This window comes from Coregonus clupeaformis, chromosome 13, assembly GCF_020615455.1.
Source record: "Coregonus clupeaformis isolate EN_2021a chromosome 13, ASM2061545v1, whole genome shotgun sequence".
Lineage (NCBI taxonomy): Eukaryota > Metazoa > Chordata > Actinopteri > Salmoniformes > Salmonidae > Coregonus > Coregonus clupeaformis.
This window is the reverse complement of record NC_059204.1, coordinates 44,706,064-44,728,545: the sequence shown is the minus strand read 5'-3', so window position 1 is coordinate 44,728,545 and position 22,482 is coordinate 44,706,064. Positions and strand designations below refer to the sequence as shown.

At 41.6% G+C, this 22,482-nt stretch overlaps 1 protein-coding gene across 1 annotated transcript; it reads left to right on the top strand.

Annotated features, from left to right (window-relative positions):
• Nucleotides 1–9,485: 9,485 nt before the first annotated feature.
• Nucleotides 9,486–21,968, top strand: LOC121579576 (matrin-3). Its single transcript, XM_041894298.1, has 21 exons — nucleotides 9,486–9,571; nucleotides 10,190–10,746; nucleotides 10,868–10,929; nucleotides 11,061–11,099; nucleotides 11,204–11,304; nucleotides 11,414–11,457; nucleotides 11,582–11,698; nucleotides 14,790–14,915; nucleotides 15,000–15,164; nucleotides 15,374–15,498; nucleotides 15,586–16,129; nucleotides 17,416–17,509; nucleotides 17,659–17,678; nucleotides 17,804–17,932; nucleotides 18,142–18,264; nucleotides 20,001–20,129; nucleotides 20,215–20,342; nucleotides 20,611–20,725; nucleotides 20,985–21,135; nucleotides 21,280–21,401; nucleotides 21,706–21,968. The coding sequence occupies exons 2-21, from the start codon at nucleotides 10,222–10,224 to the stop codon at nucleotides 21,736–21,738; spliced, it is 2,892 nt and encodes a 963-aa protein (XP_041750232.1). The 5' UTR covers nucleotides 9,486–9,571; nucleotides 10,190–10,221; the 3' UTR covers nucleotides 21,739–21,968.
• Nucleotides 21,969–22,482: the final 514 nt, after the last annotated feature.

The following is a 22,482-nucleotide window of genomic DNA, read 5'->3' as shown; positions in this document are numbered from 1 at the left end:
AACGGGGAAGGCGCGGGGACCTTGTAACATATTTTCATAGACCTTTCTAGAATACTTCTACTTAAGCTATCTAATTCAACCTTTCACATTTCTCAATCCACGTAGTAATCTAGGTCTATAGCCCCAATGCGAAAGCTTTACCCACTGTCCCTACCTGGGTTCGAACCCGGGACCCTCTACATACATTGCCAGTCACGCCACACATTCCGCGATGCTTTCAAAGTAAATACTTCCATTTCATAGAGCAAGTGACGTCACCAAATGAAAGCCGCACTAGCTCTCACCTCATTCAGCAACACAAAGTAATGCTCTCTCTCCCTTTACCCATTCCCTATTGAATAAGTGAGTCTTTCTATTTAACCCCAACCACGCTACAAATCTTCCATTCAACATCAACAAACCAAATACTCAGTAGTATCCGGTCACCACCCATACCAGCCGCCGAATTCACTCATACACACAGATTTCACCTTATGCCATTGAAATGCCCAATAAACCATAATAGTTCAATGGAACCCTCTGTTTGCTCTCTACTATATTATACATTACTTCTATACCCACATTAGTTATGGTCCGTTTACCCATTAAACCTTATCACCTACTTTCTCACCCATTACAGTGGGGGAAAAAAATATTTAGTCAGCCACCAATTGTGCAAGTTCTCCCACTTAAAAAGATGAGAGAGGCCTGTAATTTTCATCATAGGTACACGTCAACTATGACAGACAAAATGAGAAAAAGAAATCCAGAAAATCACATTGTAGGATTGTTAATTAATTTATTTGCAAATTATGGTGGAAAATAAGTATATGGTCAATAACAAAAGTTTCTCAATACTTTGTTATATACCCTTTGTTGGCAATGACACAGGTCAAACGTTTTCTGTAAGTCTTCACAAGGTTTTCACACACTGTTGCTGGTATTTTGGCCCATTCCTCCATGCAGATCTCCTCTAGAGCAGTGATGTTTTGGGGCTGTCGCTGGGCAACACAGACTTTCAACTCCCTCCAAAGATTTTCTATGGGGTTGAGATCTGGAGACTGGCTAGGCCACTCCAGGACCTTGAAATGCTTCTTACGAAGCCACTCCTTCGTTGCCCGGGCGGTGTGTTTGGGATCATTGTCATGCTGAAAGACCCAGCCACGTTTCATCTTCAATGCCCTTGCTGATGGAAGGAGGTTTTCACTCAAAATCTCACGATACATGGCCCCAATCATTCTTTCCTTTACACGGATCAGTCGTCCTGGTCCCTTTGCAGAAAAACAGCCCCAAAGCATGATGTTTCCACCCCCATGCTTCACAGGTATGGTGTTCTTTGGATGCAACTCAGCATTCTTTGTCCTCCAAACACGACGAGTTGAGTTTTTACCAAAAAGTTATATTTTGGTTTCATCTGATCATATGACATTCTCCCAATCCTCTTCTGGATCATCCAAATGCACTCTAGCAAACTTCAGACGGGCCTGGACATGTACTGGCTTAAGCAGGGGGACACATCTGGCACTGCAAGATTTGAGTCCCTGGCGGCGTAGTGTGTTACTGATTGTAGGCTTTGTTACTTTGGTCCCAGCTCTCTGCAGGTCATTCACTAGGTCCCCCTGTGTGGTTCTGGGATTTTTGCTCACCGTTCTTGTGATCATTTTGACCCCACGGGGTGCGATCTTGCGTGGAGCCCCAGATCGAGGGAGATTATCAGTGGTCTTGTATGTCTTCCATTTCCTAATAATTGCTCCCACAGTTGATTTCTTCAAACCAAGCTGCTTACCTATTGCAGATTCAGTCTTCCCAGCCTGGTGCAGGTCTACAATTTTGTTTCTGGTGTCCTTTGACAGCTCTTTGGTCTTGGCCATAGTGGAGTTTGGAGTGTGACTGTTTGAGGTTGTGGACAGGTGTCTTTTATACTGATAACAAGTTCAAACAGGTGCCATTAATACAGGTAACGAGTGGAGGACAGAGGAGCCTCTTAAAGAAGAAGTTACAGGTCTGTGAGAGCCAGAAATCTTGCTTGTTTGTAGGTCACCAAATACTTATTTTCCACCATAAAGTAGTTGACGTGTAGCTATGATGAATATTACAGGCCTCTCTCATATTTTTAAGTGGGAGAACTTGCACAATTGGTGGCTGACTAAATACTTTTTTCCCCACTGTACCAACTGAGCCACATCATCATATCACATCATCACAAAAAACTTGATGTCTCAATGTCCTCAATTACTGTATTGCACATTGTTTTTCTTCACAGTGAAGGAAAGTCTACAGGTACAAACCTAGATGACCCACCTATGTACAATACAGTAATGTACATTTAAAGTATACCACTGTTGGAAAGGGTTATTTTCTAACCCACCATCCATCTGAAACACCCCTCTACCTTTCCTGTCTCTCCAAGGGCAATTCCACGGCACAAACCTCATTCTGTTACCAAACTTTGCAACTACACTGTTCAAGTAAATGTGTTTTTGTAAAATGTTCTGTGGATAGAGTTAACTTTGCGATCATTGGCTTTGGTTTGGTATACATTTTAAAATGAAAATAAAAAAATCTGCAACACACACGTAAATAGTGCCACACATGCACACAAATGCATACAGTTGGCCTTGCTGTTTAGATTTTTGCTGCCCTTAATGTCTTTTGTTTTTGCATTGTTGTTTTCTGTTGTTGTTTACCTTTGTTTAGTATTTTTTTCATTATTTTTTTGGTTGGTTGTTGGCTTCACTGCTGGTAGATTGTATATTTTATATATATATCATTTTTTAAAATTATTATAATCTGCATCATTACGTTACTGTGGAATTGCCTCCAACTATCAGTCCATCAAAATACATTACAAGGGGGAAAAGTGACGTAGGTTTTGCTGCATGATGTGACCAAGATTTATCTGTTGTGTTGTATACATTATTATATTAGTCCATGGCCCAGCAGACCAGATTTCACATATTTCTCCACTGATGATGATTAAGCAATAAGGCACAAGAGGCAGTGCTGTATCATGAATACAGTCACAGGTAAATGGCGTTGTTCGACCCAGCACGAAAGCATGGACAATCAGGAGAAACCCAGAATATCAAAAGTGTCACTTAAACACAAGCCACACACAGGAACCAATGGGATGCTTGGGCGGTGGACCATTCTTGAGACACACAGGAAACTGTTTAGCATGAAAAACCCGGCAGCGTTGCAGGTCTTGACAAACACAAAAAGGTGTGCCTGGCACATACTACCATACCCCGTTGAAAGGCACTTAAATCTATTGTCTTGCCCTTTCACCGTTTGAATGGCACATAAACACAATCCATGTCTCAATTGTCTCAAGGCTTAAACATCCTTCTTTAACAGGTCTCCTTCCCTTCATCTACACTGATTGAAGTGGATTTAACAAATTACATCAATAAGGGATCATAGCTTTCACCTGGATTCACCTGGTCAGTCTATGTCATGGAAAGAGCAGGTGTTTCTAATGTTTTGAACACTCAGTGCATATCAGTACACGTGTAACAACCTAAGCATTTTGAAACTTCTATTAAATCAAATAAACCTCACAAATCAAAATAGCAATTCATTTTTATGTTGACTAAATTCGACACTCATTTCCCCATACAACACTTTTCACTTGCTTAATAATTAATGATCTGCTTAACTATAATAGTTGAATAAATTATTATTATTAATATTATTTTGACCTCCCCAAAGTTCATTGACGAGAAAGGTATCTTGGAGGCGTTTGGCATGGAGCTGATAAAGAACTTAGCAGTTTTGAATGTTAAAATGGTTTTATTTGATTGATAGTTCTCAATGATGGTATAAGAATAGATTTTCTGCATGCTTTGTCTGGTTTTGGTCGTTTCAGTTGACACTGAAACTGTTCTTCCATCCCGAACATTACCACTTAAAAGGCCCACATAAGAATGTTCTATACAGAAAAACCCCTGTAATTAGCTCCAATGACTGTAATGTCCTCCATATTAAGGGGATAGTTTGAGATTTTGGCAATGAAGCCATTTATCTGGTTTCCCAGAGTCGGATGAACTGGTACAGCTAGCATGCTAACTGTTCCTGTAGACTTCCTGTCATTGTGCTAACACTAGTTAGCATTGGCTCGTGAAACTACCTCTAACTTCCTTCATACTGGATGCAGAGACATAAAAATGGCATTCACGATGGTATTCTCTTGTAGCTAGCGATATTCATAAAAATGTTTTTGTCATAAATATAAAAAAGAATCCCCCAAAAAAATACGCAGACCCCTTGCAGTACCTCCATGGACCCCCAGGCAGCCGCGGAAAACCCATGAGCAATACGCAGATAGAACAAGGGATTAGCGTCACGAGAGCAGCATTAGCATCCCGCCAGCAATAGTAAGACTTCCGATTTTCCGATTTTGCTTTCAAAATAAAAGTATTCGGTGAAACGCTAAGTGGATACGAAATCTTTGCAGCTTTGGATAGCGCAAATGTTAAAATTATTTTACAAAATTATAGCTACATCAGGGAAAAAACTAAAGAGAATTACTACTTTATATAAGATAATTACTAAATGTAATTGCTAAAATATACTTAAGTATTGAAAGTAAAAGTAAAAGTATGAATCATTTCAAATTCCTTGTATTAAGCAAACCAGATGGCACCATTTTCTAGTTTTTTTAATTTACGGATAGCCAGGGGCACACTCCAACACTCAGACATAATTTACAAATGAAGCATTTGTGTTTAGTGAGTCCACCAGATCAAGGGCAGGAGGGATGACCAGGGATGTTCTCTTGATAAGTGCGTGAATTTGACGATTTTCCTGCTAGCCATTCAAAATGTAACGAGTACTTTTGGGTGTCAGGGAAAATGTATGGAGTAAAAAGTACATTATTTTCTTTAGGAATGTAGTGAAGTAAAAGTTGTCAAAAATATCAATAGTAAAGTGCAGATGCCCCCAAAAAACGACTTAAGTAGTACTTTCAAGTATTTTCACTTAAGTACTTTACACCACTGCTATCTTTTGCTAATAAATGATAATTATTTGGTCATTCAGAGTTGTGACTATTTACCCATGCAACAGAACAATGTAATTCACTGTATATGGAATAAATATTGGACTGTCAAGGAAAATGTTTAGGCTACTACCTAGGGTGTCTACTAACCAAACATGTTTCGTTTTGGAGGGTGTCATGCCTGCTCCCGCCATGCTGCTCATCGTTACGCACACCTGTCACCATCGTTACGTGCACCTGTCACCATCGTTACGCACACCTGTCACCATCGTTACACACACCTGTCACCATCGTTACACGCACCTGTCACCATCGTTACGCGCACCTGTCACCATCGTTACGCACACCTGTCACCATTGTTACGCACATCAGCGCTTCATCGGACTAACCTGGACTCCATCACATCATTGATTGCCTCCCCTATATCTGTCACTTCCCCAGTTTCATTCCAGTCGTAATGTTTCCCCTGTCCAGACGCTGTCCGTGTTTTGTTTCATGTCTGTTTATATTAAATATTCACTTCCTTTACCTGCTTCTCGTCTCCCAGCATCTGTCCTCACAGAATGCAGACTCCAATATTGGAGGCATCAAGGAGTTTTTCGTTTTTTTGTGTTGGTTGGTGAAGTCGGGTCTGGGTGCCGTGGCCTAGGGAACCGGGGATGCCTCAGTTGGCTCGTCAGGCTTCCATACCTTCGCTGGCTCGAGAGGTTTCTTGCCTCGGTTGGCTCGGCAGGCTCCAACCCCACGTCTCAGCCGGCTTGTCAGACTTCCACGCCTCAGCCGGCTCGTCGGGCTCCCACGCCTCAGCCGGCTCGTCGGGCTCCCACGCCTCAGCCGGCTCGTCGGGCTCCCACGCCTCAGCCGGCTCGTCGGACTCCCACGCCTCAGCCGGCTCGTCGGACTCCCACGCCTCAGCCGGCTCGTTGGGCTCCCACGCCTCACCATGCCTTGGCCGGCTCGTCGGGCTTCCACCCCTCGGCCGGCTCGTCGGGTTTCCACGCCTTGGCCGGCTCGTCGGGCTTCCACGCCTCGGCCAGCCCGTCAAGTTGCTTCCAGAGGCAGTTTGGAACTCGGTAGTGAGTGCTGCAACCGAGGACGATTTTTACGCGCTTCAGCACTCGGCGGTCCCATTCTGTGAGCTTGTGTGGCCTACCACTTACAGTTGACCGGGGCAGCTCTAGTGTTGGAAAGGTGGCGTCCTATGACGGTGCCACGTTGAAATTCACTGAGCACTTCAGTAAGGCCATTCTGCTGCCAATGTTTGTCTATGGAGATTGCATGGCGGTGTGCTCGATTTTATACACCTGTCAGCAATGGGTGTGGATGAAATAGCCGAATCCACTAATTTAAAGAGGTGTCCAAATACTTTTGCATATATAGGGTATATACAGGGTAAGTGGCAGTACCAAATGTACAATGTGCAGGGTCGGGATACTGGAGTTGTTAAGGTAGATGTAGGCAGGGGTAAGGAGAAAGTGACTGGTAGCAGGATAAATAATAATTAATATAGCAGCAGCATAAGTGGTGTGTGGTTGTGAGTGTTTGTATGTGTGTGGGGGTCAGTGTGTGTGTGTGTGCAGGACTGTCAGTGTAGGTGTGTGTGAGTGTCTGTCTAGAGACCTGTGAGTGGCATATAGTCAGTGCAGATAATCAGTGCAGGTACACTGTGGGTGAGGGTGGGCAGCCATCGCCTAGCTGTTCAAATGTCTCAGTGCTTGGGGATAGAAGCTGTTTCGGAGCCTGTTGGTCCGAGACCCAATGCTCCGGTACCGCCTGCCGGACGGTAGCGGCGAGAACAGTCCATGGCTGGGGTGGTGGAGTCTTTGGACATTTTTCAGGCCTTCCTTCAGGCGGTATGCCTGGTATGTATGTCCTGGATGTCCTTATATGCAAAATCAGGGCTCAAGATGTCAGCTCCTGAAATACACCAAACAACATGAGAACCATAGTACATGTGCAGAGGGGTATACAACAAAGCATTTTTTTTTTGAAAGATAAGCTTGAAATAGGCATGGTCTACTTAACTCAACAACCAAAACCACATATCTATGGCTAGCTTTTTTTATGAACCAGAAAATCAATAGTTATTTCTGGTTGTTTATCAAAGTTAGCTGGCTAACTCATTGAGCCTGCTTTGTAGTATACCCCTCAGGTTACACCACTTAATCACCTCATTGCAGTTTGATCTTCTGTTGACAATGTACTTGAAAGCATTCTTTCATGGCCTTCACTATTATAGCATTCTTTCATGCTGTTCACAGTTATACTCAAAGAATCTGATATACACGTTCTTACATAACATTACCGCAATAATCTTTTTTCTCATCTCATGTTGTGAATGAATTCATTGATGTTATCTCCAAATAGGACTGTTTTAGTGAACAAACACACATCGGGACCACAACTACTTCCATCTACCTGAGCTTGGAGCCATAAATCAGTCCAAACCCAAAGTCCAAGAGGCAAACCTTTTGATTGATTGTGACCAAGGTGGGTTTAAGAAAATCATTGGAAGGCAATGAATATCTGGGGTAATGTAAACCTATAGCAATATGATTTTACTAGGATACTGCCTCAAAAATATTTCATTTGTCAGGGCAAGATGCATTTTTTGGCACAGGTCAATGCTGGCCATGGACTGATTTAAATGTGCAAAAGGTCCAACTGGCTCATCATCATTAGGTTAATTTAGGTTGTTAACAGGTATGCCAGTCCATCATTGTTTACATTGTGTCTTTGAAGTATATATATAGTCCCGTGTAGCTCAGTTGGTTGAGCATGGCGTTTGTAACGCCAGGGCTGTGAGTTCGTTTCCCATGGGGGACCAGTATGAGGAAGAAAAAAAAGAAGAAAAAAAAATGTAAGTAACTAATCACCTGCTAATAATCGGTATTTGGCACTTCCATTAGGGCAAGGAATGAGTGCATGAAAGTCTAGTATGAAATGACAACAGGTCTACAGTGTATTGCATTGGGGGCTATGGAGTGGGTGGGGTAGAAAGTGTTGCTGGGTTTTTAGACCACATGCCCCCTTGAAATAACACCATATATAGATTATACACACCCTACTGAGTATTCCCAACCCCACTTTTATGGAATGGGTGGAGTAGAAAGTGTTGCAGGGTACTTAGACCAGAGTCCCCCATGAAATAATTAATCAATAAGGCCCGAGGGGGTGTGGTATATGACCAATATACCACGGCTAAAGGTTGTTCTTAGGGACAACGCAACGCAGAGTGCCTGGATACAGCCCCTAGCCATGGTATATTGGGCATATACCACAAACCACCGAGGTGCCTTATTGCTATTATAAACTGGTTACCAATGTAATTTGAGCAGTAACAATAAATGTTTTGTCTTACCTGTGGTATACGGTCTGATATACCGCGGCTTTCAGCCAATCAGCATTCAGGGCTCGACCCACCCAGTTTAGAACACCGTTTATGGCATGTGTTGAATAGTTGTTTCTGATTGGCTTGAAGGGCATTCTAGAATGCATGGTATATCACCATGGTAGAATTCAATGGCTATAGTTAATTCTTACATGTTCTACATTTGAGCAGCTTTTGAAGGCAAAAGTCGAATTGAAAACGTTGTTGGCATTGTTGAATTTTATTTTCATAACAGCAAGCTAGGACTGACGGTTTGCTAAACAAGCAAGTCTGTTTGATTAAAAAAACACATTATAGTCATTTAGCAGACATTCTTATCCAGAGTGACTTACAGGAGGGCACTGACAGATTTTTCACCTAGTCGGCTCGAATCAGCAACCTTTAAGTTACTGGCCCACTGCTCTTGACAGCTAGGTTCCCTGCTTACCAAAGCAACTACTGTAGCTATCTAGTAAACTTGCTACCTACTTCAGTGAATGTTGAATACATTTATACCTGCAAATTAAAACAATGTTGGGGGAAATGTTTTAAATTATAGCCATAGTATAAAAGGGATAATCACCTCCGGGCTCTATGCGTTCTCTGGAAAATAATGCAACTCTGTGGAAGGTTAATGAACACACCATCCACGTCGTGCATTATTTTCCATAGAACGCAAAGCCCCTCGTTGAGTATCCCTTACATATAGATTATACAGATTCTATTGAGTGTTCTCAACCCCACTTTTACCGGGAGTGGGTGGAGTAAAAAGTGTTGCTGTGTATTTAGACGAGTCCCCCATGAAATAACACCATACGTAGCTTCTACTGACGCCACTGAGTATTCCCAACCCCACATAGAATACTTTTTTCTCTATATGCCTAAATGTATTTCCTAAATGTATTTCATATACAGTGTATTGCGTTGGGGGCATTTATTTAACTTTGAAAAAAACACACACAAATACAAATGTAATGCAAATGTCACTTAAATATGAATCATAGTTCATGTTTAGACAATTATTTTTTAAAATCTCATGAATAAATACATGTTAATGTGTTACGTTAGGAACTTTTATTATGAAAATTTGATAAATTCCGTGACAGGGAAGTACTTATTTAATGTCGCTGACAATACGCTGGTAGACGGATTAGTTACACGTATCGTAGGCCAGACTGTAGCCACCACATTTGACGAAAACCTGAAAGGGGACTTCTTAAAAGGTATATTTTACAGCATTCACAATTTGTATTCCATGTTGTAGTTGAACTGTATGGATAAACATTCACCCTGAAACTCTGATATCTTGCTTTATTTGCTAGAAAGCTATGGTTAGCTTCTTCTTGCTAGCTAGCTTCCTGGCTTTGGGCGGCTAGGAAGCGCGTTCTACAGCAGTGCGTGCAGCTAGCTAACATTAATACAGTAACGTTATAGCTACATGGTACATACCTGATAGCTAATTTTTATTCATCAGGGGTTGAGAAGATATTGGGCTTCGTTTTGCAGCGTTAAAGATGCATAGCTAGCTAGTTAATAACAATTGGCTGTTATTGTGCCGAAGCCGAAGGCCCCTCCGTTGTAGTTAGCTACAGTAGCTAGCTTGCAACTATGTTGTTCTGGGCTGGGAAACGTATTATTATTTCTGTGAGGGACATCTAATTAGCTATTTAATGATTGAAGATGGTAACATTTCAGTTTCACAGTCGTGCTAAGGAGACTTGAATCCCAAGGCTCTAATGTGGGGCCTACAATTTTTACCCAACCATTGATTTATACATGTTAATAGGCTTTAGTTACATCATCAGTTGAAATGACTGAACACCATTTTTGCCCAATTTCAGAATAAACTTCTCTGTGCCCTGGAGGTTTGAGGATGGAGGACAGTGAGGGTCACAGCTCTGCACCCCAAGGATCTGGTGATGGAGCGATGAGCACTATGAATTTATATGCCACTCTGGGGCTCTCTCCAGAAGACGTGGATGCTCTGGCCCAGATTCCAGAGAACGAGATAAGTGTGGAGACGTTGCCTTATCTGATAATGCAACTGAAGGCCAAACGAGCCAAGCAAGAGGGGCAGGGAGAGGCCTCCCCGAAGAGAGACAGCCAGCAGGAGGATACAGATGATGGAGACCGCAGCAAACAGGACAGTCCCCCTGCAGTCCCTCCCCAGTCCAACAGCCATTGTGACACTGACTATAGGAAAGTGGAGATTCACAGTCGACCAGAGCGGACTGAGTCAAGGAGAGGTTCCCGTCGCGCTAGGTTCTCAAGGGAAAAACCATCCGACAGCCAGCAAAAGTTTCCTTTCTCCTATCAAGTGGATGATTTTCATGGAGTTGTGCCCAAGATTTACCCACACACATGCTCTCTATGCTTCTGCATGTTGAATTCTTCCAAGGTAAGCTTTGTTATATTTCAATACTCTTGCTGTTGGACTGTATATCTATATACTTTTAATCAGAACACTTCAACTTGTATGATGGCATTAATTTAGCTTAATGAGTTTGCTTTTTTCACAGACATGGAAGGAACATCTCAATGGATTACGACATGCGGAGGGCTGTCGAGAACTCTTGCGCCTGTAAGTGTTTTCATGCAAAGTAAAATATTTAGAAAATGGACTGATACAGGTCACAAAATCAATTGAGATATTTCCTAAAACCTGGTTTTATTCAAAATCGTTTTTTTTTCTCGTTTCTGTTTTTTTTACAGATATCCAGATTGGAAAATACATGATACCGAGATGGAAATGTGAGGGGCATGAAATTCAGCTTTAAGTTGAAAACAGCCATGTCATGATGTAAAACCATTAGCCGTTCCTCTTCTTACTTAGCACTGTTTACGTTATCTTCCAGGTCCAACTCCATCCCAAGTAGAGATGCTATTTCACCGCCCAGAAAAATGCCACGTCCTGCTATGCCTAACAAGAGACAACATAGCTCAGACCGTGTAGGAGGTGATAAACCGAGTCCCGTTCAAAAGTCAAGTTTGATCCAGACCAAATAAGGCCCAATTGCAAACCATTTGAAAATAAATACTATCTCCTTTCATGTTTTCATCTTTAGGTGAAGTCTGGTCTGCACCAGAAAGACACCATTTGAAGCCCAAGGTAATGATGCCACTTTTGTGGCATTGTTTTCTTATAAATGGAACATTTTTTATTGACTTATGATGTTGTTTATTTGCTTAAAGCTAGCTGCGTGCTTGAATGTGTGATTTATATTTTGCTTCAGGCTGGCACGAAGGTGGTGGTCACAAAATTTCCCCATGGCTCTGTTTGTGTTGAAGACTTGATGGCTTTGGCTAAGCCATTCGGCACAGTTGTAAAACATCTGGTGTTCCCCTGCAAGGTAAGTCACACAAATTGATAAGAAAAACTGAGGAATAAACACTGTAAACTCTTGACCGCTTAAGGATCGGAACCCTTTTTTTCAATTTTCGCCTAAAATGACATACCCAAATCTAACTGCCTGTAGCTCTGGACCTGAAGCAAGGATGTGCATATTCTTGATGCCATTTGAAAGGAAACACTTTGAAGTTTGTGGAAATGTGAAATTAATGTAGGAGAATATAACATCTTAGATCTGGTAAAAGATAATACAAACAAAAAAACATGCGTTTTCTATTTATTTTTTTGTTCCATATTTGAAATGCAAGAGGAAGGCCACAATATAATATTGCAGTTTAGGCGCAATGTGTGCAACGTTTCAGATTGATCCAGTGAAGCGTTGCAATACTGGACTATTTTGTATCAAGTTTGCCCAAATGTGCCGAATTGGTCAATTGATACATTTTCAAGTACATAACTATAGAAAACAAAAAAAAGATATGGTAATACAAAATGTAAGTTTACACACTCCCATTAGCTTATACGCTAACTTTCACACATCTAGATGGCCGGGTGGGGTGGGTGTGGAGCCAGAGACAGCAGGGGCTCAAACTGTAGAACCCAGTTCCTACATTTTGAAAATAAAAATTGATTTTATCAAACAAAACTATGCTACAACTATACTACATTTTATCTCTGGGACTCTTAGGATGACAAATCAGAGCAAGATTACTGAATGTAAGTACATTATTTACCTTCAGAGGTGAATGTATCAAAACAGTTGCCGTGATACGTTCTTTGTTGTTGTGCACTCTCCTCAAACAATAGCATGGTGTTTTTTCACTGTAATAGCTACTGTGAATTGAATAGTGCAGTTAGATTAACAAGAATGTAAGCGTTCTGCCCATGTAAGACATGTCTATATCCTGGAAAGTTTGCTGTTACTTACAACAGTCAAACTAATCACATTAGTGCACGTTAGCTCAACCGTCCCGTATACGGGACACCGATCCCAAAATTGCTCCGCCATTTCCTGGTTGCACAAATTCTAATAGTTCGCCTAATTTTAGTGTATGTGACAAAACAAGCAAGTACAGTGCCTTGCAAAAGTATTCATCCCGCTGTTGCGTTTTTCCTATTTTGTTGCATTACAACCTGTAATTTAAATTGATTTCATGTAATGGACATACACAAAATAGTCCAAATTGGTGAAGTGAAATGAAAAAATGTCTACAAAATGAATAACGGGAAAGTGGTGCGTGCATATGTAGCTCAGTTGGTAGAGCATGGCGTTTGCAACGCCAGGGTTGTGGGTTCGATTCCCACGGGGGGCCAGTATGAAAAATGTAATAAAAAATAATGTATGCACTCACTAATTGTAAGTCGCTCTGGATAAGAGCGTCTGCTAAATGACTAAAATGTAATGTATTCACCCCCTTTGCTATGAAGCCCCTAAATAAGATCTGGTGCAACCAATTACCTTCAGAAGTCACATAATTAGTTAAATAAAGTCCACCTGTGTGACATCTAAGTGTAACATGATCTCAGTGTGTATATATACACCTGTTCTGAAAGGCCACAGAGTCTGCAACACCACTAAGCAAGGGGCACCACCAAGCAAGCTCTCCAAACAGGTCAGGGACGAAGTTGTGGAGAAGTACAGATCAAGGTTGGGTTATAAAAACATATCAGAAACTTTGAACATCCCACGGAGCACCATTTTTAAATCCATTATTAAAAAATGGAAAGAATATGGCACCACAACAAACCTGTCAAGAGAGGGCCACCCACCAAAACTCACGGACCAGGCAAGGAGGGCATTAATCAGAGAGCCAACAAAGAGACCAAAGATAACCCTGAAGGAGCTACAAAGCTCCACAGCGGAGATTGGAGTATCTGTCCATAGGACCACTTTAAGCTGTACATTCCACAGAGCTGGGCTTTCCGGAAGAGTGGCCAGGAAAAAGCCATTGCTTAAAGAAAAAAATATGCAAACACGTTTGGTGTTCGTCAAAATGCATGTGGGAGACTCCCCAAACATATGGGAGAAGGTACTCTGGTCAGATGAGACTCAAATTGAGCTTTTTGGCCATCAAGGAAAACGCTATGTCTGGCGCCAACCCAACACCTCTCATCACCCCGTTTTTCATTGGCAGGGAAACTGGTCAGAATTGAAGGAATGATGGATGGTGCTAAATACAGGGAAATTCTTGAGGAAAACCTGTTTCAGTCTTCCAGAAATTTGCGACTGGGACGGCGGTTCACCTTCCAGCAGGACAATGACCCTAAGCATGCCGCTAAAGCAGCACTTGAGTGGTTTAAGGGGAAACATTTTAAATGTCTTGGAATGGCCTAGTCAAAGCCCAGACCTCAATCCAATTGAGAATCTGTGGTATGACTTAAAGATAGCTGTACACCAGCGGAACCCATCCAACTTGAAGGAGCTGGAGCAGTTTTGCCTTGAAGAATGGGCAAAAATCCCAGTGGCTAGATGTGCCAAGCTTATAGAGACATACCCCAAGAGACTTGCAGCTGTAATTGCTGCAAAAGGTGGCTCTACAAAGTATTTGCATCTTCAAAATGGTAGGCATGTTGTGTAAATCAAATGATACAAACCCCCCAAAAATCAAATTTAATTCCAGGTTGTAAGACAACAAAATAGGAAAAATGCCAAGAGGGATGAATACTTTCGCAAGCCACTGTATAGTGTAGAGAAACACCGTTCAACTGACGACCGAAGTGTACGTGCACGGCCTGCCACAAGGAGTCGCTAGAGCGCGATGAGCCAAGTAAAGCCCCCCGGCCAAACCCTCCCTTAACCCAGACGACGCTGGGCCAATTTTGCGCCACCGGGTCACGGCCGGTTGTGACACAGCCTGGGATCGAACCCGGGTCTGTAGTGACGCCTCAAGCACTGCAATGCAGTGCCTTAGACCGTTGCGCCACTCGGGAGACTTTAGACTTGCTTTCAATGAGAATGAGAGATCTATATGTGAATTTGGTCGAGTCGCCCAAAAACGTACATATTGCAGCTTTAACATTCTCTTAAAAAAAAAAGTTGCATCTGTAGTTGAATGTCTATTGGATGATTCAGTGTTGTATTTTTGTTACAGGGCTTCCTGGAGTTTGGTTTGCACAAAGAGGCAGTCAATATGGTGAATCACTACAGTGAAAAGCAAGCTTTCGTGAAGGGACTTAAGTTGACTCTGTACCTGTCACCTATGGTGTGCAGTATTTATGTAAGTGCATCTGCCTCTTAAAAATTTTGAGATTCTGTATTCTTAATCACAGAGATCCCAGTATGAGCTTGTTTTTTCCTTTAGCCGCCAAGGTTGGATGAACCACCAGAAAAACGGCAGACCAAACAAGTTACCAATACAGTGGTTTGTTTTTCCCGCATACCTCCTGGGAAGGAAAGAGAACCAGAGATTCTCGATCTCGCCAAGATGTTTGGGGATGTGCGGCATTCAACATTTTCAAGCGATCAGGTAAGGTTCGAGCAATATGGAATTGAAGTGTGATCAATCAAATTCTGCAATTCTCTGGTGATTTCAAATAGAAAACAATTAAAACAATTTAACAATGCAGTGTATCTATTTTTTTGTATGACTATAGTAGATCAATTCAACACCAAAACCTCCATTATGCAGCACCTTCTCTAGCTTTGTCTAATGAATTCTCCCTTATTCATCTGCAGGCCCTGATTGAGATGGTAGATTGGAAAGATGCTGACATTATGGTGAAGTACTACCACTCCAACCCCCTCAAGATCAATGGAAAGAGTGTCAAAGTATTCTTGTCATCGTCACTGAAGCGCCTGAGGTAAGTAAGAGTCCTTCAACTGGGGCTATGGGACTCATCAGGAAGTTTGTGTCAGGGAAGTTTACCTCAATGGTTTTTGCCTTGTAGAGAAAGTCCTGACTCCACCACATCCAGAAGAGCAGATTCCAGTAAAGGCCGCAGCAGCAGACACAAGAGAGAGGAGACCAGCAAGACCTCAAACTCCACGAACAAAGAGAAACCCAGTACAGGCAAACAACCTGCTGAGAAAGTGATGGAACAAGGAGAAGATCAACAATGCACCTCAGAGGAGGTCAAGGAAGTGGTCAAGCAGGTCATCGAGGAGGTGGTCAAGAAGGAGGTGGTCAAGGAAGAGGACATTGATTTGGAAAAAAAAGATCTAGACGAAGAGGGTGTCCAGGTGGAAGCTGAACAAAGCTTGTTAGATGATGAGGTTGGAGCTGGTGCTGGTGTTAATACTAAAGACCCTGCTCCTTCCAAAAGTGCCTCTCTGGTGGCTGATTCTAAAGATAAGGGGGAACCCGAAATCTCAGAACTGTTGGCAGACAATACCTTGGAGGCTTCTGACATAAAGGCTGCCGATGATCCAGCTCTGTGTGACGCTGATGTCTCAGTGGAGAACATGATGGAACAGGAGAGCTTTCATGAAGATGTAAGAAATTCTTGTCATTCATATTTGTGACTGGAACCAACAAGAAAAGGCTTATTGTTCCCATTATTTAAAATAAGTTAATGTCAAGTAACCAAGATGTGGGTTCCGAGCAATGTGTTCTTAAAGCATGTGTGCTTCTACTCTTCAACGTAGTTTGGTTGATGCCTAGAACCACTCAAATCTGGCTGAGGTTTCAAATAAAATTTCTGACACTTTAGATTGAACCTTGACAATCTAAACAAACAGTCAAGATATTTTCTGTGACTGTCAGCAATGGCTGGTTTGAGTCATGGATTGTTGGAATATAGAGTTTGCTTGGTACCATAGCACACTATGTACAGTGCCTTCTGAAAAATACCTTGACTTACTCCACATTTTGTTGTTACAGCCTGAATTAAAAATTGATTACATTGAATTTCTCATCCATCTACACACAATACGCATTATGACAAAGTGAAAACTAGTTTTTAGAAATGTTTTCAAATTTATTTAAATTAATTTACATAAGTATTCACACCCCTGAGTAAATATGTTAGAATCACCTTTCTGAGTAAGTCTCAAATAGATTTTCACACCTGGCTTGTACAATATTGGCACACAATACTTTAAGCTCTGTGAATACTTATTGAACACAAGACATTTCAGCTTTTAACCATAATTCCACTTTGACATGGGGTATTGTGTGTATGCCAGTGACACAATCTAAATGTAATCAATTTTAAATTCAGGCTGTAACACAACAAAATGTGGAAAAAGTCTAGGGGTCTGAATCCTTTCTGAAGGCACTGTATGTAGGCTAGATGATGTGCTCAGGGGTTATTAATTCCATCAGTTTTATGAGTGCCCTACAAATCAGATGGAGATAAGATTTGAAGGGTCTCCTTATGTTCCATGGTTGAATATCAAAGGTGATCGAGACATCTCTGTACAAGCTCCAATTGTTTCCAGAAAACCTAGACTGTCAGTAGTAATCCAGAACAGGCGCTTAAGCACTTGAAAGTCAGCCAAACATTGTGGATCAGTAGACATGCCTATCTGTTCAGCCCTAACATGGTTAACCTGGACTGACCCAAGCGGTTTGAATAACAAATGACATTGACAGCTTAAAATATCCTTTGTAATAGTGCATCCACAGAGTTCACTTCCTAGCTTTAAGAGACTTTTGACAGATTCCCATTGCAACCTCCAAAAATATTTATGAGGTTAGATATGATTCTGGTGCAGCACTGTGGAACTTGAAACTCTTGTTCTTTAACTTATTGATGTTTTGGACTTATTTCCAACAGGACAATATGGATGACATGGATTTCCCTGAGAATATGGATGATTTTGTTACATTGGATGAACTCGACAACAATACTGGAGGGGACACATCGCTGGGTAATCAATGAATGATGCAAAACGTTCTTACTTGGCAGCAAAGGACATAACAATTATTACGATTGTTTAGCCTGTGTGGGTAACACATGAAGAAAATAATCTGAAGATCATAATTTTATAGTAATAATTACTTTTGTTTTTATTTGCAGAGTCAAAGGATGCTTCATGGGTTGGTATTCCTCCAAAAACGACATTGTTCATTTAGAAACGTGTAGTTGAATGTGTCAAGTGTAGAAAAGTTGCTTTATCCAACATTATTGATAGTAGGTTGCGCAGTAAAATTGTTTTCTACAGGATGGAAAAGTTGTCCATATTAGCCCAATTAGAAAGGGCTATGGAAACGTGGAGGTGGCCCTATTGAAACTGGCAGAGCGAGCAAACGTGAAAGTTGTCAACCATTCCATATCCTTCCTCAAACAGGAGGTATGTTCAAAATTATGTTACTTGCAGATATGTTATTTGGGGATCAGTGTATTTATTCTTTATGGGAATAATTTTGTCGCAGCAACAGTGGTGAATAACAATTTGACAATGTATTTCGGCATACAGGGAGGAGTTTTACTCAACCCCTGATTTGTGCAAGCGTTTGCTGTCCTAGTTTTTATGACATTGAGCTTTTTCTATATTTTCAGGCATGGTTAGAGCTTGAAACTACAGAGGAAGTACGTGAAATGGTGAAATTCTACAAAGGCAAAGGAGAGTTGTTGCGGAAACGTGTCAATGTTAGCATGTGCTTTTCACAGAAAAAGTTGGAGGTGGGTTTGGTGTCTGCTAAATGGTGTAGTATCTATGGTGTACATGTTATGCATCTGATGAGATATTTGAGTTACAGTGCATTGGAAAGTATTCAGTACCATTGACTTTCCACATTTTCTTACGTTACAGCCTTATTGTAAAACTAATTCAATTGTCCCCCCCCATCAATCTACACACAATACCCCATAATGACGAAGCAAGAATAGTCTTTTAGAAATGTTTGCTAATTTATTAAAATTACAAAACTGAAATATTACATTTACATAAGTATTCAGACCCTTTACTCAGTGCTTTGTTGAAGCACCTTTGGCAGCGATTACAGCCACGATTCTTCTTGGGTATGACACTACAAGCTTGGCACACCTGTATTTGGGGAGTTTCTCCAATTCTTCTCTGCAGATCCTCTCAAGCTCTGTCAGGTTGGATGGGGAGCGTCGCTGCACAGCTATTTTTGGGTCTTTCCAGAGATGTTCGATTGGGTTCAAGTCCATGCTCTGGCTGGGCCACTAAAAGACATTCAGAGACCGAAGCCACTCCTGCGTTGTCTTGGCTGTGTGCTTAGGGTCATTGTCCTGTTGGAAGGTGACCCTTCGTCCCAGTCTGAGGTCCTGAGCGCACTGGAGCAGGTTTTCATCAAGGATCTCTCTGTACTTTGCTCCATTCATCTTTCCCTTGATCCTGACTGGCCTCCCAGTCCCTGCTGCTGAAAACATCCCCACAGCATGATGCTGCCACCACCATGCTTCACAGTAGGGATTGTGCTAGGTTTCCTCCAGACGTGACACAACATTCAGGCCATGAGTTCCATCTTGGTTTTATCAGACCAGAGAATCTTGTTTCTCATGGTCTGAGAATCATTAAGGTGCTTTTTTTCAAACCAAGCGGGCTGTCGTGCCTTTTACTGAGGAGTGGCTTCCGTCTGGCCACTCTACCATAAAGGCCTGATTGGTGGAGTGCTGCAGAGATGGTTGTCCTTCTGGAAGGTTCTCCCATCTCCACAGAGGAACTCTGGAGCTCTGTCAGAGTGACCATCGGGTTCTTGGTCACCTCCCTGACCAAGGCCCTTCTCCCCCGATTGTTCAGTTTGGCTGGGCGGCCAGCTGTAGGAAGAGTCTTGGTGATTCCAAACTTCTTCCATTTAAGAATGATGGAGACCACTGTGTTCTTGGGGACATTCAATGCTGCAGAAATGTTTTGGTACCCTTCCCCAGATCTGTGCGTAGACACAATCCTATCTTGAAGCTCTACGGACAATTCCTTCAACCTCACGGCTTGGTTTTTGCTCTGACGTGCACTGTCAACAGTGGGACCTTATATAGACAGGTGTGTGCTTTTCCAAATCATGTCCTATCAATTGAATTTACCACAGGGGGACTCTAACCAAGTAGAAACATCTCAAGGATGATCAGTGGAAACAGGAGCTCAATGCACCTGAGCTCAATTTCGAGTCTCATAGCAAAGGGTCTGAATACTTATGTAAAAAAAGGTTTTTCAGTTTTTTATATTTAATAAAATTGCAAACATTTCTAAAAATCTGTTTTCGCTTTGTCATTATGGGGTATTGTGTGTAGATTGAGGGGAATAAGGCTGCAATGTAACAAAATGTGGAATAAGTCAAGGGGTCTGAATACTTTCCAAATGCACTGTATTATAAACTCAACTACACACTAGCATAAATATTTGTAACACAAAGATGCATACTATGTGTAATGTGACTTTGTTTCTGTCAATGTAGAGTCCTAGTGGGAGATCCATCTACATTTCTATGCTTCCACTCCAGAAGTACTCGGACGTCTCTCTGTTGCGACTTGCCCAGCCTTTCGGGAAAATCACTGGCTATAATTTGAACTGGCGTCATGGAAAGGTAAAGTTTCACCGGCCCATTTTTTAGGGGGGAGTTTGTTTTTCTATAACGGACTCTCACATGGATTTCTTTTTTCTTCTTTCAGTGTTATATCCAGTTGGAGAGTGTGGAAGCCGCTCAGAAAATGGTCAAGTACTTCCAACGTCCACACAAGTTTTACGGCACCCTGTTAAGGGTCAGTTTGTGCAAAAAGGGAGACTCATTAATATACTGGTAAATCATTTTCAATTACCCCTAAGGATATGCAGTAGAGTAGATTATGGAAATTATAGTTAGACAAAATGGAATTTGAATAATGCTAGTATCCTGTCCATGTCCACTGCCAGTTTAATTGATTATCTATTGGAAGAAGATACAGCCAATAAAATAATCTGATAAAGAATGTTGTGATCTATGGTTAAACTGGACTGTATGAGGGTTGTATCTAAGTACACTTTCATGATATAGTACTGCATGATATTATATTCTGCTCCTGATGCAGGAAGCCACCAGTCAAATATGAGCTGTGGTTGGCCGGTCAGAAAAACAGAAGATCAAGAGATCACCATGGAGATGAAAAGACCAATGGCCAGTCAGCCAAAAGCCCCTGTCCAGAGGTGAAACATGGTTATTTGCTATGTTTTTGTTTCCTTAATTAAAACAAGGTGCAAGATTGCCTTGTTAGTTAAATGCTAGCTCAATATTTACGTATTTAATTTAGGCATGTTCGTGAACAATCCTTTTACAGTTACCGGTTAGTCAAGAAGTAATCAGTCAATGCACTTCACACAGAGAAGAGTGAAGATATGTCTTGGTGTTGGTCTCAGGCTAATTAGAACAAATGAGTGATAGACATGATTGTGTTTGTATGGCCAGGATGTCCAGAGCCCTGTGTCTGACAGTGAGGGGGTCTGTGGGGACCCTGAGGGTGAGGAAGCCAGTGGTGTGGAAGCTATCCCAGAGGGAGAGGAGGAGGAGGAGAAGCAGGAGGAACCTCTGGGTCCTTATCAACCTGACAACCCTGTTGGTAAGAGGCTAGAGAAAAACAGACTTCTGTTTGTGTGGCTGCCTTTTTTTAATTATCGTGTGACAGGGATCTAATAAATATATTTTTTTCTGCCATATCGTCAGAACACAAACATGTTTTTTTTTTCTCTCCTTTTACTTGCAGGGTTAGACTATCTGGTACCAAGGACTGGATTCTTCTGCAAGCTGTGCAACATTTTCTACACCAATGAGAAAACAGCCAAATCAGTCCACTGTTGCAGTGAGGAACATTACCTGAACCTTAAGGTAATTTTCAACTATGACAAGAGTCAATTTTATGAATCATACTTTGTGGCGTATTAGTCGGAAAATGTAGTTGACCTTGGAGGCCAGAATATATTCTCAACATTCCTCAGGGTTCAATGTTAAATGTCGAATATTCATCCGTCAAGGGAAACCTTGTTTACTTAAGCTAGTATCACCTATGCTTGTGGAATCTCAACCAAATTGAAAGATATGGGACTTTTTAGGGGATCTGTTTTAGCTGGTGTTATGGGTTAACATAGATAATGGATTGACAATGTACACTGATTTTATTTTATTTTTTCAGAGAAAGATGGATAAAGATACAGACCTCGGCTGATTGAGAGGATTGTCGTCCACCTGTAGTCTTCCCAGAGGAAGGCCGTTTTAGTATAAACATTTCTGTCCAGTTTGTTTTTAACATTCCAGTCTTTTCTGTTTCTGTTGACAACATTGTTACCCATTTGAAATTAATTAATGCAGCCTATTACGAAACGTAGTCCCATTCTGTGGTTATGAATAGTACCTGGATATAGTTTCCTCTTATTGAATAAACAAGTGTTTGACTTATTCTTTGACTTCTGGAATTACTTTTGTCACGTCTTATGGCTAACATTTACTCTGAACCTACTGACCTTAACATATTTGACAGAGGCCTATGGTTGTTTGTCAATGGTCAACTGTCATTTATCAATGACAAGGACATGTGCACAGGAGCGGCTGGAACTACATCCCAGAATTTGCCATTACCCAGAGAACCATCTGGTGCTTGACTGTGACAGCAGAGAGGGCTAAGATCCACCCAGCCTGTGGCAAGGAGCAGTACATCGTTGGAGGAAAGGACAAATGGGGGAGATTGTTTGGTCTAAACCAACATGAAAGATTTACGCCATACAGGCCTAGATGCTTTTGAATGATAAACCAATAGGGGAGAGTTCAGTAAACGTATTCCATAAAATTTCACACACCCTGGGCAATAAAAATTGTTCTGCACTTTATATACAAGCTCCCAGTAATTTATTGGGTAAACCACCAACGTTTCAGCAGTACTGTGCCTTCAGGGTAATGTCATGAATGCTTGAAC

What these genes read in the sequence shown, in the direction of transcription:
- LOC121579576 (XM_041894298.1), top strand. Translation starts at nt 10,222, where the DNA reads ATGGAGGACAGTGAGGGTCACAGCTCTGCACCCCAAGGATCTGGTGAT. An exon ending in TAGCTCAGACCGTGTAGGAG is followed by an intron (nt 11,305 to 11,413) that starts GTGATAAACCGA and finishes TTTCATCTTTAG; the next exon opens with GTGAAGTCTGGTCTGCACCA. An exon ending in AGTCAAAGGATGCTTCATGG is followed by an intron (nt 17,679 to 17,803) that starts GTTGGTATTCCT and finishes TGTTTTCTACAG; the next exon opens with GATGGAAAAGTTGTCCATAT.